Source organism: Lissotriton vulgaris, chromosome 2_1, assembly GCF_964263255.1.
Source record: "Lissotriton vulgaris chromosome 2_1, aLisVul1.2, whole genome shotgun sequence".
Classification (NCBI taxonomy): Eukaryota; Metazoa; Chordata; class Amphibia; order Caudata; family Salamandridae; genus Lissotriton; species Lissotriton vulgaris.
The window spans coordinates 932,937,238-932,954,172 of record NC_141687.1 but is presented as its reverse complement, the minus strand read 5'-3'; the positions used below and the strand labels follow the sequence as shown (position 1 = coordinate 932,954,172).

General features: G+C 42.4%; 1 protein-coding gene across 1 annotated transcript in view; it reads right to left on the bottom strand.

Annotated features, from left to right (window-relative positions):
• GRIK3 (glutamate ionotropic receptor kainate type subunit 3) overlaps positions 1-16,935 on the bottom strand; it is a 653,994-nt gene that overhangs the window by 309,815 nt on the left and 327,244 nt on the right. The window contains exon 10 of the mRNA XM_086954197.1: positions 9,733-9,936. Within this exon, the coding sequence (XP_086810323.1) occupies positions 9,733-9,936 (204 nt within the window). The remainder of the gene's footprint in view (positions 1-9,732; positions 9,937-16,935) is intronic.

Genomic DNA, 16,935 nt, shown 5'->3' with positions numbered 1-16,935 from the left:
TGGTGAAGTGTGGCATGAAAAGGAAAACTGTGGTATGCTTTGTTGTGCATTGACATGATATTTTTTTATTGGAAGAAGAGGTGTGAAGGGGTTTGTACACAATTCTTTCCATTTTCTGTTGTGTTGCATTGTGAAGTAATGTGATGTTCTACTGTACAAGTGGCATTTTATGATAATGGTTTATATGGAGTGGTATGGTTTGATGCAGTCTGTGTAATGTGATGAGGTGTTGACTGTTTTGATCTACTGCGGTGTGGTAGTGTATGGTGGAACGTGGTGAATTATAAAATGTCAGAGGGTATAGGTGGTTTGTGTGATTTTCATCAAATAATTGTCACAGCAGTCCTGATAATTTACATTGTTGTATTAACTTGTGTTCTTTTTAATCATATCAAAGGTCCTCATTTTTGACACACAACATTGAAAAGCTTTATGAGTTGTAACTGTCACCCTATGTGATTTCGGGTCAGCTGCTATAACTACTGAGATATATCACCAGCTCAAAACAATTTGGGATCTCGAGGAAAAAGCAAACTTACCAGATAAAAGTGAACTTAGCTGCAACAACCATCCCCTTACCCATGCTGGAATGCTGATACATCAAACCACTTCATCAGAACTCCGTTCCACACATTCCCAGGGTTACAGACGGGAAACAACCTTTATAACACAACTTTTACAACACACTACCATTACAACAAAACTTTTACAATGCAACATCCATTACAACGGATGCATTTACAATGCAACCATTACAACGCATGACACTGCAACGCACACCACTACAACGCATGTCATTACAACACAGTCATTACAACGCATACCATTACAAGTGGCTCAATGGTTAGAGCGGCAGACCCTGATGCAGAGGTCTAGCCCGGGATCAGGGTTCAATTCCCCGCCTCGGAGGGTCTTGGGCTCAAAATTCCACGGACCTGATAATTCTCGCCTCGGTGCCTATTCCAATCATAGAGTCCCAATCTGCAACTCTGGGCATTAGCTTGCTTAATCTCCACAACGGCCCCCACAACGCTAAGGATGCCTGGCCTTCGCCCTGGGGGTGCCCAGGAGTGGACACCTCACAGGACGGATTCCACAGCGGTATTCGTACAAGCGCCTTGAGACCCTTGCGGGTGAGTAGTGCGCTATACAAGTATCAATTTAAAAATTTTTTTTTACAACGCATAGCATTACAACACATAGTACCCCTACACTATCCAACACTTACCCTACTGTTGCACCCCCTGGAGTTAGAATAGTAATTTTTACCCCAACACTATCCAACACTTACCCTACTGTTGCACCCCCTGGAGTTAGAATAGTAATTTTTACCCCTACACTATCCAACTCTTACCCTACTGTTGCACCCCCTGGAGTTAGAATAGTAATTTTCACCCCTACACTATCCAATACTTACCTTATATGCAATGTAATGTTATGCGCTGTAATGGTATGCGTTGTAAAGGTAGTATGCGATGTAATGGAATGCGTTGTAATGGATGTTGCGTTGTAAAAATGCGTTGTAAAGGTAGGCGTTGTAAAAGTATGTGTTGTAACGTCATACATCCGTTACAGACGCATGGGGGAGGTGGCAGTTGAGAAATTACTGAATCTCCCTTCATGTAAATACCCTGCTTACCCTGCTGCCTGTGTCCATTAAATATTTAACTCTGAAAGGGGTCTGTCTTCTGAGAAATGGCAGCCGTGATCAACAATCTCCTTCAGCTGCAGTAGAGTTCATTCAGAGAGTCAGTGAGTTCCCATTTCTGTACATGCTCCACTTGACCCAGACACATCTACATGGCTGTGGCACTTCTCCTTCTGCCGTTCAACATATCTGCTTCCCACACTGTTCCCATGCCCACTACATTGCAGACTTCATTCTCAGTCATGATGTTGATTACTGTGTTTGTTTTTGTTTGCGTTCCACATCATCTAATTTCCCTAGCTGATTTGGTTGGTCTGCAGAGTTCCCCAACGGCTCTAGTACCTTCATGCAGTGGTGCAGCAACAGTGTTCAAAGTGGGGTTGCTGGCCAGCGGAATCATCTCACTATATCCATTGGAATTTTGAATAAGTTAAGGAACAAAAATCTATATGTACATGTCCGTTTGTTATTGTGTCTGAAGAAAGTATAAAGTGTGTTACAAAAATAGTAAGTCAAGATGGGAGACTGAAGAGTGAGCTCTCATATGGCATCTAATGAGTATTTAATGGAATGGTTTTTAAGCAGCAAAGGATATCACAGACTAGACAAACAGAATGCAAGAGACATGAGACCCAACTTTAAAAAATACATTGAGTTCCTCCCATAAAAAAGTTACATAAAACACGATAAAAGCTGACATCACTGCCCTACACTACGTCACTACGTTAAACTGCTAGTCTGCAAAACCAATTTTAATTTAAAATTAATATTTAAAGAGTATTTTATATTTTTTTACTTTGATTAAGTTGTTTATAGTTCGAACTTGACCCGAAGGTATTCAGTATCAGAGCGCTTTACACAAGCACCAGTTGTGTTATATGAGGACACATTAATTTTTTTGTTAGGCACTGGGAGATTAAGTGATTTTCCCAGAATCACAGGATGTTGCGCGTCCTTGCCGAGACTCGAACCCAGTTCCCCATCCTCTCTTATATTTTTAACTTTGCATGCGTCATATAAAAGTAAAACAAATGCTTCTTGGTTTGATCAAATGCCTTCTCCTTTTTCTCCCTTCCCAGTACTGAGTTTAAGTTAAAATGCCATCACATTGCATAGAGATAATTGTAAATACAGATTTACAGAATGAAAGAAAAATCAATATCTTTATTTTCTCTGTTCCCAGTGTAACTATGATTGAATGTACCGAAAAAAGTGACTGCTGCAGGGAAACTGTCCAGAAGGTTTCAATATTGTCCATAATCCTCCTGTGGTATTTACAAGACTAGGGGTGCTGCAGAACCTGTTGCACCCCTACGTCAAGGTGCATAGCTGCGAGCTCCATGTCAAAAATAATTTAAACTTTAATTGGATGTGTCTCAGGGTCGCACTGGGGAATCAAAAGCAGCCCTGACAAAGATGTTCACACCAGCCCAACTCTCTGGTGCAACCTCTCTCTTTCCGTCCCTCCATTCATTCTTGTTGCCTCTCCTCTCTCTCTTTCTGATCCCTTTCTCTCTCCCATCTCCTACTGAAACCTCCTCGTGCCTGCTGCAGTTAACCTCTGGGAGACGAGGAAAATGAAAAAGGTACCAGGAGCGACCTTGGGCTTTCATAACTGGGCTCCATGGGCTCCAGCCTACCTGGAAAATGCCTGGTGGAATAAATGGCCTGGCCGACTGGCACTGTTCCATCTTTACAGTTTTCAAATTGGTATTAACCAACCTCCTTCAGAAAAGGATGGATCTTGCACAGATAGGATTAACAGATTAACAGACATTCTGGATTTCTTGGGACAGGTTTGGATGTGCATTCTACTGTCCAGACACGTTCCTATAAATAAAATACATAGTCAAGGTTTGAAGGAGGGTCAGGTGACTGTACTAACTAGGCCAGGGGTCTCCAACATTTTATATAGAAAGAGCTAGATCTGATCAGTGAAAAACATTTTGAGTAACTGAAGCCCATGCCACCTGCACATTATTAGCAGGCCAGCTTCATTGACTTTAAACCTAAAGTTCATAGAGCCAGATACTATGGTTTGAACAAAATAATGTGACTAGGGGCACTATGGCAGGGCTGCCATGTGTGTCAGTGAGAGTGTGGTATATAGGGATTTATGAAATTGTGTGTGTATGAATAGGATATGTGTGTGTGGGTGACTGAGAGCCTGTGCCATATGTACCTGTGGCACAGGACATACCTAGTGCCAAATGTAGTACCTTTTGGTTTATTATGTTTAAATGTAGTACCGCAACATATACAATGCAAACATACATCTATTTTTTTTAAATGGGAGAAAGTGCAGAAAAATGTTCTGCAAAGATGTTTATAATATGGAATATATTTGCGTAGTTATATTTCTCTCATTTTTAGATATAAATATGGCATCATGTTTACCAGGCACTGGGAGCATGATGCCTCATGTGTGTAAATGCAACATTTTGAAATGGGAATAAATTAAAATGATGAGCTAACTTTATGTTCATATAGATTCCATAAACTAATCATTTAAATGTTTTCCTATTTCAATGTGTTGCATTGACAAACAGCAGGCATCCTACTCCTAGTGGCCTATAGACAAGGTGCCATATTTATAACAGGAAAATACTGATATTTAAACAAATTGAGGAATTTAAGGTGCAGACACATGCTTCGCAAAACATTAAGATGCAATTAGGTTAATTGAAAGTGGAAAAAAACACTAAGACTTAGGGCCTTATTAATAGTTTGGTGGTACTTAGGACCGCCAAATGCATGGTGGCGGTCCAACCACCGCTAAACTGCAGGACGGCCCGCAGTATTTTGACTTCGGGAGTTGGACCGCCACAGGACGGCTGAAACTGCCAGGGATTAAAGATCAGGAACACTAATGTGCTGGCAGTGCCATATCGGTACTGTCAAGCATATTAGGAGTTACCTGTCCACCGCCCTTTTCAGGGCGGTGAGCATGCCATAAAAAGGTAGCGGAAAGGCAACAAAGGGGTCCCTGTGGATGTCCAGCTGGATTTCAGCCAGGTGGTGCATGCTGGGGGGCACATGTATTGCCCCCCTGTGTTTGCACCCCCACTTCCTGCACAATGATGCAATTGGTGGTCTGACTGGGGCAGTCTGCATTATAGTCTCTTCTATGAGCCTTGCAGTCCGTCACACCACTGCAACACCCCTGCCAGACCACTATTTAACTCCTGATCTGGTGGGTGGTCACATCACAAATTTGGCGGTCCTACAGGGGACGGTGGAGGACTACCACTGCTGTAAGACCCCCAATCTCATAATAAGGCCCTTAATGTTTCACAGAAATATTTTTTTTCCTTTAAAATTTCTGCCACATAAAAAATGACTGTTTTTTTTCAGATCTAAATATGGCAGTGTCCACTGGCCACTGAGAGCAAAAGGCCTGCTGTTATAAATGCAACACCTTGAAATGGGATTTTTTTTAAATAAAGAGTTAATATAATCCACCCTCTTTTCATGATGGAAACGGCCATGCAAAATGTATACGATCACACAATATATATATACATTTAAAACATAGATACCTACAATATGTGAATAAAAAAATGTCTCTTCCATTCTTTCTACAGTGTAGCTCTGAGATCATTAGTCACCCTTAACCCTTTCGATGCTGATGACGAGCCGTCATCACCCACGGGTGTCGTGTGCTGATGACGAGCTGAGCTCGTCATAGAAGCAGCAAAATTGAAATTTGCAGCACAGGGCAAAAATCCCCACAGCAGCCATGTGGTTAATAAGCCAATGAATACATGCTCTACTGACATAAGGAGTTACAGTTACATTTTGATGTCACAATTTCTGTTCTCAGAACCACGAGGCACTGTGAAAGGATGGTGACATAGCAGAATGAAAGAGTACCACCTTTTTCTGACTTACATTTCTCTGACAATGAAGAGCCATTATCAGAGAGGAGACATGGCTGTGTGGTGCACACAATATGAACTGTTTATTATGTTCTTGCAACAAATTACTATCGGCAAATTGATTTATTTTTCCAAACCCCTTATTTATTCAAAGTATCAGCAACCCTGCTATCCATTTAATAAGAAAAGGCTAGGGACTTACGGGTGGTAATGCGGTGCCCTTATAATAAAAGAAATAAAATACAGTGGGGCATATTATCAAGAGGGTTTATCTCCACTTTTTTGGCTTTAAAAGCCAAGAAAGCGGAGATAAAATTATCTCCCTATTACCTAGCTGCCGCTAACACCAGTTAGCGACAGCTAGTAGGAGATAGCGACCATCTTGGGCCCCACTTTGCATATCAGTGATATTTATCACTAATGAGATGCAAAGTGGGCGTGCCAAGATTTTAGAGACTGAAAACAGTCGCTAACATCGCTATCTCCTATTACCAACTTTTGGAGATATTCGCGCTAAGCGGGAATATCTCCAAAAGCTAACACCTGCCCTGAGCAGTTCTTAGCCATGTTATCCAATGGGAGGTGGATAACATGGCTAAGAGCATTAGCTCGCTAAAGCATGAATATCGCTGACTTTTCAGCGATATTCATGCTTTGCGGCGATTTTTACCGCATTTGCGTTAAACCTTGGTAATACCAAGGTTTATTTGCGGTAAAAATCGCCGCAGCGCGGTGGTAAATTTTTTTCTCTAACCAAGCAATAGCGATAATTATCGCTATTGCTTGGTAATATGCCCCAGTGTGCCCTATGTTAAAAGAACACTGTTAGTCACCTTGTATTTCCTTGACCTTAAAAAGAACTCCACCATCAGCCATGTTCAATTATATGCTCATGGAACTCCTTGGAGACTTGCAATGTCACTATAATGCACTGAAGGTACTTTTATGCATATTTAAAATAAATTATATTTGTAACTCAGCAATTGCTGCAAAAACCTGTCTTGTGTGCTTCATATCCCACTAGAATCCTTTTGCAATGGGGTTGGTTATCATAGCCTGTCTTTTGTACCCAGGTAGTTCTACTTATATGTCTGCTTCATGTTCAGATTTTTAGTTTCGGAAATTTGGTCATCCTATATTTACAGATGAATGGTACGCAATTTTGGACAGAGTGAACTCTTGTGTACGCTGGTGTAATCAATGCTTTATGCAAAATCTACACATTTTTCACCATTTCACAAAATGCAAAATGTTGCCTAAGTTTTGGCCGCAAGAAGGTGACTTAAGTAGAAAATAGCTCGTCAGAAACATTTTCTTCTCAAAATAGATATGTTCTCCTCGACCTAGTCTCCTATGAAAATCTTTTGTAGTATACAATTCTAGAGAAAAGTTACTAGAGGTCTAGTGAAATGCACATTGATTCATGCGCCTAATTCCGCATAAACCGTGTATTTTGCACACAAAAAAAGCACGTTGCATGCCGGTGTGCGAGGCATACTATGTTTCATAATTTTAACTTCGTTTAGACAATATTTGCATGTTTACCGAGCTAAATAATAATAATATTAATAATAAACAGGCAGCTGCCACTATCAGTGCACTGCAACCAATCCACTCTGTTAAAAAATTCTTCTAAAAATTCTCAGGGGATGTATAAAAGCAATATCGCTACCTGTCACGCAACACAGCAAACTTGAGAATCGTAATAAAAAAAAAATACAAGTATTCCTGACATTCACAATAGCACACTGGCAGATGATACACGAATGGCTGCAACACCCACATAAATACCTTTAAACACCACCCCCCACCAAAGACTAGTTTTCACAGCATAACAATTCTAAAATAATTTCTTCACAAAAAACACTAAACTGTGATTAGAAGAGAACAAGTTAGGACAACAGGACAGCACGACAGCAATTGTTTCTAGCTATGCAATTACATGGCTAAAGTTAATAAACAGTTGTTGTCTCTCTTTGCCCATGAAAATGCATCACGCAGTATGTATGTATGCTCATATACACCCATTATATTGGTATGAGTGCACATGAGTTTTTGAATTGCGGGCACTGACAATGAACAGCATATTGCAAACGCCTCAGGTTTATGAAACAGGAGATCTGAATCTGAAACCCAGCTTATTCCCTTAAGACAAATTATGTGTTTTTGTACAATTATCCTTATTTTCTTGCCCCCTAGATGACTTGTCTGTCAGAATTTGCTGTGTGAAGCATCGGATTCTGTTTCCACTGTGTCCTAAACATAAAAAACACATTCTTTTGTCCCACCTTATAGCACTAAAGATGTATACAAGTACTCGCATGAGTCTGTTGCCAAAACCTCATCAAGGAACTCATCAGGGACTTGCAGCATCCCAATTATGAACCGCTGAGTGGAACCTCAAATACTGAATATGGAAGTCTTTTCCAGCTTTTCAACTGAAAGAGGAAGAGCTTTGAAGCTTCTCTACTAGGTCGAGGAAGCAAGGTCAGAGGTCAACTACTCAATTGATTTTCATTGTCCTCCGCCCACCTCCATCCAGGTGCTCTTTAAATTAGGAAGTGAAGTCAACGTTGGTTTGGAGTCTGAAAAGAAATGCCCTCTTCAGGATTAGCAGACCTGATTTAAACTGAATGCTGTTTAAGGTGACCTCCATTGCCACTAAATGCATTAGAAAGTCCCGACCAACTAGTCTGCTTGTGCACTTATGTAGCCTTAAAGAGCGTTCTACCCAGGGCCGGACTCGCCGTAGCGGGCACCAGGGAATCCCGGGTGGGGGCCGGTTTTTGGCCCCTGGGGGCAGTTTTTGTTACAGGCCCTGTAAAAAAATCTGCTGAAAACCGGCCCTGGCAAAGAGCTCGGCGGCACCCCCAACCCCCGGCGGGGGAGGGGGTGGGTTGATGGGGGACTGGTTCTACCTCATTGATCACATTGCACATGCTCTTCCTTTAGAGTCTTTGTTTTACAAGTGACTGGCTGCCATCCTTTAGATGTAAAAACACAAGGTACTGCAGTCGAGGCCCACTCTTTCACTCCATCCATACACCAAACATCCAGTACTGCGGAAATGATTACACCCAGATTTTTGGAGTTAAAAAATTGACATTACTTATTTTTCGTTATTATTAAACTTTCAAAAAGTGCAAAAGTGTTGTCGTTTTTCCTAGTGGCACAAGCCAATAGTACATCCTATAAAAATATGCATTATCTCTATAAAAAGCTTATCAGTCAGCAGGCAACCCCACTAAAGGTACTGAGAAAAAATTGGGCGCAATGATTACACTGAAAATCTGGAATTGATCCTGGACCTAAGTTGGACAACACACCCTGATGGTAGAGGCTATGGGAATGAGCACTTAAAGGGGGTTAGATATATAGGTGTAACAAGCCCAAATTACTATCCCAATTCCCTTCCAAGTTCTGGTAAATACTTATAGTTTGAAGTTCACAGTTGTATTAGCTTCTTGATTTGTCACTCCAAACACCTGTCCCTTGCATATGATGACAAGATCAATGTATGACTGACAACATGTATATTGAATTTAAATTCAGCCTTTTTCAGAGAATGTTGTCCTTTGTTTCAAAGCTCCCAATCTTGTTTACAAGGTAACTGAGGCACTAAGAGGAGTAGTGTGCTTTGCCACTGTCAGATAACCTTTTGATTGTTGTATTAAAAGTGGTTAAATGTATAAGTGGTTTTAAGCATTGCCCCCTGTTATTTTTGGAAACAAGCACACAGTAGAGCAAGGTCATGGTCTACCCGATGAAAAGCAACGATACAAAAAATGTACGACTGTTTAACATGGGAGATTGTTTAACTGGGGTAAAATCTTAATTTCTCCATGCAAAATCCCCAAAACACTGCAATGTTTACATGAAATGAATGAAAAACATGTTTAAAGCGCATAGGTCTGACACTAGGGCAGGCAGAAAAAGCTAAGGAAACAGAAAGGTCCTCAGTTGTTTACGCAAGGCAAGATGATTGGAAACCAAGCGAATGTGTGGTGGCAGGGAATTCCAAAGTTTGGCAGCGTTACATGCTGTGAATTATGTGGCAAAATTGATTGTATTGACAGCCTTGTCAGTTGTGTATGTGGCAACTTAACATTAAAATCATATTACATATTGTCCCACCTAACCAACAGGGTCAACTTTACTGTTCTTCACTTCTGAATTATAGTTCAATGGAAATCATATGTTACTCACGTGATCGATGAGTTCCTTAACCATGCCATTCCACTGGCCCTTGTCATCTTGTGATCCATACCGGCCATCTTCCACCAACCGGATCTCGTAGGAAAACCCAAGGATTGTTGCCAGTTCCTTCAGGAGATCGATGCAATAGCCTTCAAAGCGGTCATTGCCAAAGAGTGCTTTATCTGATCGCCTGAACATGACATAGGGCTCTTCCTACAAAGATAGAGGTGATGAAATAAATGCTTGAGGTCATTTTAGGAAATAAATTAAACAGTAAAATGTAATTTCATGAAGGAATGTAAAATTATCTTGACATGAATAGGTCTCACAATGCTGAAAGAATATGCATTGATAAGTGAATTATCCTAGATTGATTGTTTTGTTTTGTTTGTGTCTTTTTTCAGACTTACCAATGCACACTCACACACATACACATACATCTGCATCCTCATTAGCACCTCCTTTACTATTACTTAGCCACCTCCATCAGAATACAGATATACTTGGCACTAAACCACTCCCCAATCATGGGCACAAATGTCTTTCTGTACAATGTTTTGCATTGTCTTACTTGCCAAGAAGTCCCCCCTAGTTAAGTGTGAATTTATTTTTTGTCCAAAATTATTATTTAAGAATATTATCTTTCTCTCTGTGGTAAGCAATGCCATTTCAACTCGGCTGCTCCATCATCAGTGGCACTGTCCTTTCTCTATTTTAATGGGTGCATGTTAGACATGGAATCCTTGGGGTGGTTTCCGCAGACATTTTGTCTTCAGACTTCCTGTTTTTGCAGGCTTGGACACTTTACCACTCCTAACTAGTACTAAAGTGCATGTGCTCTATGTTTAAAACATGTTAACACTGGCTCATACACAATTGGTATACTTAGTTTACTTATAAGTCTGTAGTAAAGTGCATTACTGTAAATTAAATGCTAATTGAGGGCCTGCAGCACTGAATGCACCATCCACTTCTGTAGCCCTGTGAACAGGCCTCAGGCCTGCCACTGCAGAGCCGTCTGTGTGCAGTTGCAAACTGTCATGTCGACCAGGTAAGTTATCCCTCTTGCCAGGCCTAAACCTTCCTTTATAATAAATATGTCACCTCTAGTGTAGGCTCTGGACAGCCCAAGGGCAGGATGCATGCATTTAAAAAGTAGGACATGTATGTTTAAGTTTTACATATCTTACTAGTTAAAAATTCTTACAATCGTTTTTCAATACTCAAGGCCTATCTCTCTCATAATTTAACACTGGAATTACCTTATTACATCTTATAATTGTAATTTCCTATTGGGAAGAGATGTGACCCCCAAGTATGGTGTCTCTGGCATCACAAGTTAAATGCCTAAATTATGCTGAAGTCAGATTTTAAATAGTAATTCCGAAAAGGCAACTTTTATACAGTTGCCATTTCTTACTTAAACCATTTGGTGCATTCTGCCTATTTCTGAATGCACATTGGGGGTGGGTGACAGCTGACTTTGGGCATTTTCTCTTGACAGCCACACACAAAAGGGATTAGGTGTGACTGATGGGCCATCCAAATCCAGAAGTTCGGTTTGGAAAAGCGGGTAATTGGGCATGAGCTGATGTGCCCATGCCAGAGTGACAGCTGACGGCCGTTGTTTTAGGTCCTCTGTTAACTGCCCACTGTGCCCTACTGCCCCACCGCTTTGACTACCTGCCCAGGACATTGTCATATGGGGCCGGCAGGAGCAGGTGGGCTCGAGACTTTTAGTGCTAAGTTTGGAGGAGGGGAGGGTAGGGATGTTTGGGCCTGCAGCAACCAGTCTCATGCCTTTGACACCTTCACCTTGGTCCCTGTGGGCTGGCCCTCCCTAGAAGCAGTGTACTACTTCCTTTACCCCTCCTCCAGCAGCTGCTACACTGAGGACATAGTGAGGGAGAGGGAGGAGTGTGAAGATGGTAAGAGGCCAGGTGATGTTTTGGCCTTTGCACCATTTCTCCTCGCCCTCCTTCATCCCCTCTCTCCAATGTAGTTGCCCAGAAGCTTCGTCCTTTCCCTGATCCAGGCTCCACTGCGGTTTCACGTTCAGCAAATGGTGAGTGGGGGAAAGGAGGTTGTGTGCAGAGGTCTCGCTGAGCAGCAAGGTGTTGCTTTGCTCCCACTGGGCCATTCTTATGTCAGCCCCAATGGGGCCAGCCTGTCTGAAACTAAAGCAATGTCTTTCATCTGACCCACTCCTCCACCAGGCCTTCACACGTAGGTCATAGTTGGAGGGGCGTGTTGTGGCTGTGGAGGCTGCAAAAAGGTTGAAAGGCCCCACTGGAAGGTCAGGTGTGGTAGCCATTTTCACATTGGACTGGACAGCCTAAATGTATTATTCAATTTACTAGCACATGCCCAGTTTTTCAGAGAGTCACATGCCCTTGCTGGAGAGATCTGTGTTTGTTCTAATCACAGTTTTGACTCATCATAAGGTAGCACATGTGGTTAGCGTGCCTGCTGCAAAGAACAACGTGTAGCCTGCAGATCACTGATATATTTCATGTAGATAGCTCAGAGATAGATCTGAGGGTCTCTAGTTGGCAATGGTATTCACTGTTGTCCAAATAGGGACCCTTACTTCTAAGTCAGGATAAGGGGATTACACTCCTTAATAACCCCTGCTCACCCCCTTGGTAGCTTGGCACGAGCAGACAGGCTTATCTCAGAGGCAGTGTGTTAAGCATTTGTGAATATACATAGTAATACAGTGAAAACACTCCAGATGGACACAACACAGGTTTTATAAAAATAAGTATTCTTTATATAGAATTAACACAAGACCAGAAACGACAAAAATCCACAATACTACACTTAAGATTGATTTAAAGATGATAAAAGTTACTTAGTTTAAGTTGATGATAGATGTGACAAAGTTCTTAACAAAGTACCTGGATGCGTCAGGCAAAGTAAACAAAAGGCTCACAAAAGGGGAGATGCGTCGGTTCCGTGATCCGGGGGAAATTATGCCTCGTGCCTCAATGCTTCCGCAGAGTAGGGGATGTGTCGTAATCCTTATCGGTGCGGAGGTGATGCGTAGATTCTCGGCCTGCGGGCAGGTTGTGGTGCGCAAGATGGCACCTTGATGCGATGATCCGGTTGCGATGCGAGAAGATGGCGCCCGTGATGCGGTAATGCGATGACGATGCGTAGACGCCCTGGCGGCCTAGCGACAATTCTGTACTTTAGAGCCTCGACAGACCCTGCGACACGCTTCTCCAGTGATGCGATGGCTACTCTCTTGATGGCGTCACGCTTCTCTGGTGATGCGACAGCAGGCAGCTTCGATGGACACACGCTTCCAGAGAGATGTGATGCGACGATTTCAGCTGCGGGGGCAACAAGCTTCCTCTCGGTGCATCGCGCTTCCAGCTAACAGCGACACGCAAATGTCTGGAGTTGAGAACTCCCAGCAAAGAAATTCAGAGGGTAGCTGGAGATGAAGTCTTTTGTCCCTGAGACTTCAGCAGGAGGTGCGCACAGTTCAAGCCCTTGGAGAATATTCTATAAATGATGAAAGTCCTTAAAGAGTTCCTTCTCCTTTCCTTGGCAATGAAGCACCACTGCAGGCCAACCCAGCAAGCAGCACACTGGCAGAAGGGCAGTAAAACTCCTGCAGCTTCCTTGATTCTTCTCCTTGGCAAAAGGTTTCTAGTTCCAGTAGTGATCTAATTTCTTGGGATCAAGGTCCCAATATTTATACCCCAAAATCCTTTGTTCTCTGAAGGCAGAGAGGCCTCTGCCTAGTTCAAACCAGTTCCTGAGCACTCTGTTTACATGACTCTCTTCTTCCTTTCACTGTGCAGGGCAGAGACATCAGCCGCCCCACAGGAGGTGGAGCCAGCACAGGGGAGGGAAGATACAGCTCTGGAGCACTTTCTTGACAAGATTCCTTCTCTTCTTTCACAGTGCAGGGCAGAGACATCAGACAAGCCACAGGAGGTGGAGCCAGCATTGTAGAGGGAAGGCCCAGCCCAATTCAGGTCCCAGGTGCAACTCATCCCTCCCATCTAGATGCAAATCTCTCTATTCACCACTGGGCTGCCCCAGCATGTCTCCTGGAATCCCCCAGCCCTGTCACTCACAAACCCAGACAAGGATTACATAACATAGCAGTGGCAGGCCTGGACAATCAGGCAAGAAAATACCTACTTTCTGAAAGTGGTATTTTCAAACACAGAATATTAAAATCAACTTTACTAAAAGATGTAGTTTATTATTTTGAGTTCAGGCATACTAAATTCGAATTTCAACCATGTTCCCTGAGTCAGTTAGGGTTGTAAGAATGTAATAATCTAACTGCCCATTCTAGCCTATATAGAACAGGTAGCCTTCAATAGTGAAAAACGAAAATGGCTGTAGTTCACTATTAAGACATGCTACACACACCAGAGCATGTCCTACCTCATACTTACAATGCACCCTACCCTTGGGCCAACCATAGGGGAATCTAATATGAAGCAAAGGGATGGTTTAGGGCCTGGCAAGTGGGAGCACTTGCCAAGTCGACATGGTAGTACTAGACTGCACACAGGCCTTTCAATGGCAGGCCTGAGACACACCTTACAAGCTGCTTCTGTGGGTGGCACAGCCAGTGCTGCAAGCCCACCAGCAGCATTTGATTTACAAGCCCTGGGCACACAGGGTGCACTGTACTAGCGGCTGACAGGTAAATCAAATAACCCAATCATGGAATCACCAATTAGTACATCAATTTAACATAGGGAGCACTTGCACTGTGGCACTGAATAGCAGTGGCACAGTGCCCAAAGCATATAACCAGCAAAAACATATCAAAACAGAGGAGGCAATCCGTCAAAATGGAAGGGAGACTCACGCCAATGATGCCAGGTCTAAGTCAGTGAGTAACCTATTTTTTATGTACCTTTTTTTGTTACTTACAGTCTATAAATTACAGTCAGGGCCACTGGAATTATGCGTCAGGAAAGGACCAAATTATGCAGGAAGAAAATGCTAATTATGGTGTATAGCGTGGAGCATTTTATTATAGTATTGCTTCTTTGTTTCCCATTTTTAAACATTGTAGAACTGTCTGGTCAAATGTTTCACCTTATTAATATGATCTTAACAACAAAATACTGCATTAAAACAACTGAGAGATGAGCAGTAAGCATTTACAAAGAGGCATCCACTGTGCAGGAACACGTCTTGCCATGTTTTTGGTAACTTTTTCACCAATCGAGTTCAAACCAATTTTTGGGGGTAAAATCTGCAGATTATGCAGAGACGGATTAAATGGAGAATGCCGCAAATCCATAGTTATAAGGAAAATGCAGCAGCCACCGGATCGCACAAATCCAGGGACTCTATATATAATCCTTCACTGAAGGAGCATCAAGAAGTTGCATGCAAAGTTCAAAGTATGGATTTAGAAACACATTGTTTTTTTTTGTTTCTTTTTACATAAGTCTTTCTTTATTCTGAGATTGCTTGAAAAGGGTTCTATGGTTAGTAATAAAGTTTCATTAGTACAGGCAACCCCAAACACTGTGTGATGTTTAAAGTTGGCTCTGTTTCTCCAGATAAAGTACTCTTAACATTTGGTGCCAACCAATATAGAAGATATCTGACTTTTACACCTTGTAATTCACTTTGTTTTAAGTAATTTCCAATATATTGATTTACACAGTTGAATGATTCATTCCCTGTGTAAAGTACATGAATGTGATATAAATCCCTCTGAATCCCTACGCTGGGACAAATAGCTCTACAAAAAAATTAAATTAAAAAAATATATATATGCATATCGCTTACATACAGGGGTTGAACAAAGTCAATAGCCGGTTTCAAAATTATAGTTTCTCTTAAGCATTTGTGAAGTGATAACAAACTGCGCACCTTTACATCCCTCCATTGGACTGGCATCTAGGTATCAGGCTACATATAGCTCCCAACCATAATGAGATGCCAATAACAGGAGAGGTGATGCCCTTTAAGTGAGGCCTTTCTAATGGGCCATGCTGGACATGAAAATAACAAACGTCCCTTAACCACTGCAGATTACTCCTCTTAACAGAAAGCAGACATCCTTTGAGCATTGCTGAATGTGTTCCAGCATTGGAAATTTTTACCAGAGCAAATTCAGAATATTTCAGTGGGACCAGCCTGGATCCCAGGTCCAGCTCAATAACAGCTTCTTAAACTGCAATCCAGCTTGATCCCGCCTTTTTTCCTGCTCTGCACCCAACTCAGTGGTACTCATTTTATCAACTTCAGTACTAGGAAAAGCTGAGTGTACTGGTCAGAGACTAAATCACTGACCATGACGTCAAACCCAGATTCCTGCAGTGGATGCATTAGCCCACTGCATCACCCAACCATGCTACTCATCATGAGACTCTGCTCATGCTGCGATGATGTTATTAGAGGAGGAGAGGCATTTCTGAGCATGTAAAGTGCAGTTGGTAGTCGACTCAATTCAAACCAGGAAAGAGCAGAAGCCTGTCTGCATTCACTGCCTATCACCTGGAGATGGACTTACCTGGCCCACCCATTGCCTCAGTTACCTGTTGAAAGCTGGAGTCCACACCTGCCTTCTACCTATTGCCTTGACACCTCACCTGAAGGCTGCTTTTCACACACTGCCAGCTCATACTTTGTTGCTAAGCTGAGCTCACACCTCCCCAAATGTTTCTGCCTTCGAAACCTTACAATGCGTACCTGCGCAGTCCCTGATTTGCCATCTTCACCAGCTAAGCAGGACTGGACACAGGGAAGAAAGCAACCTTTTCTCAGATATGGCCACTGCTGAACTGCCATGTACTGTCTGCCAGTTGCACCTGTCTCTGAACCAGCCATGTCTGCTACTTCTATAGTTTTTCCTGGATGGTGACATGAAGATTTTCACTAGCAAGGCTCCCTTTTTGTTCTCGAAGACTAGAAAAAAGGTAAGGCTGTTTGAAAGAGTTTGGAATATATATATGGTAATGGATGATCTTTAAACTTTTACTTACAAACATTGAACTTGTGTTATGGAAAGTACTCTGGATAATCTCTCCTACTTCGAATTTTGAATCACTGTTGCCTCTGAGCCCCCATGCCAGCCATCAGACAGATATACTGGCGCAGGCTACAGCAAGGTTAGGCATATTAACCAAGAAATATTTTGTGAAACATTGCTCCTCATGAATGTGGGCCACTTTTGTGGGTTGCCCGGGCCGATTTATGGTCCCAATCCGACAC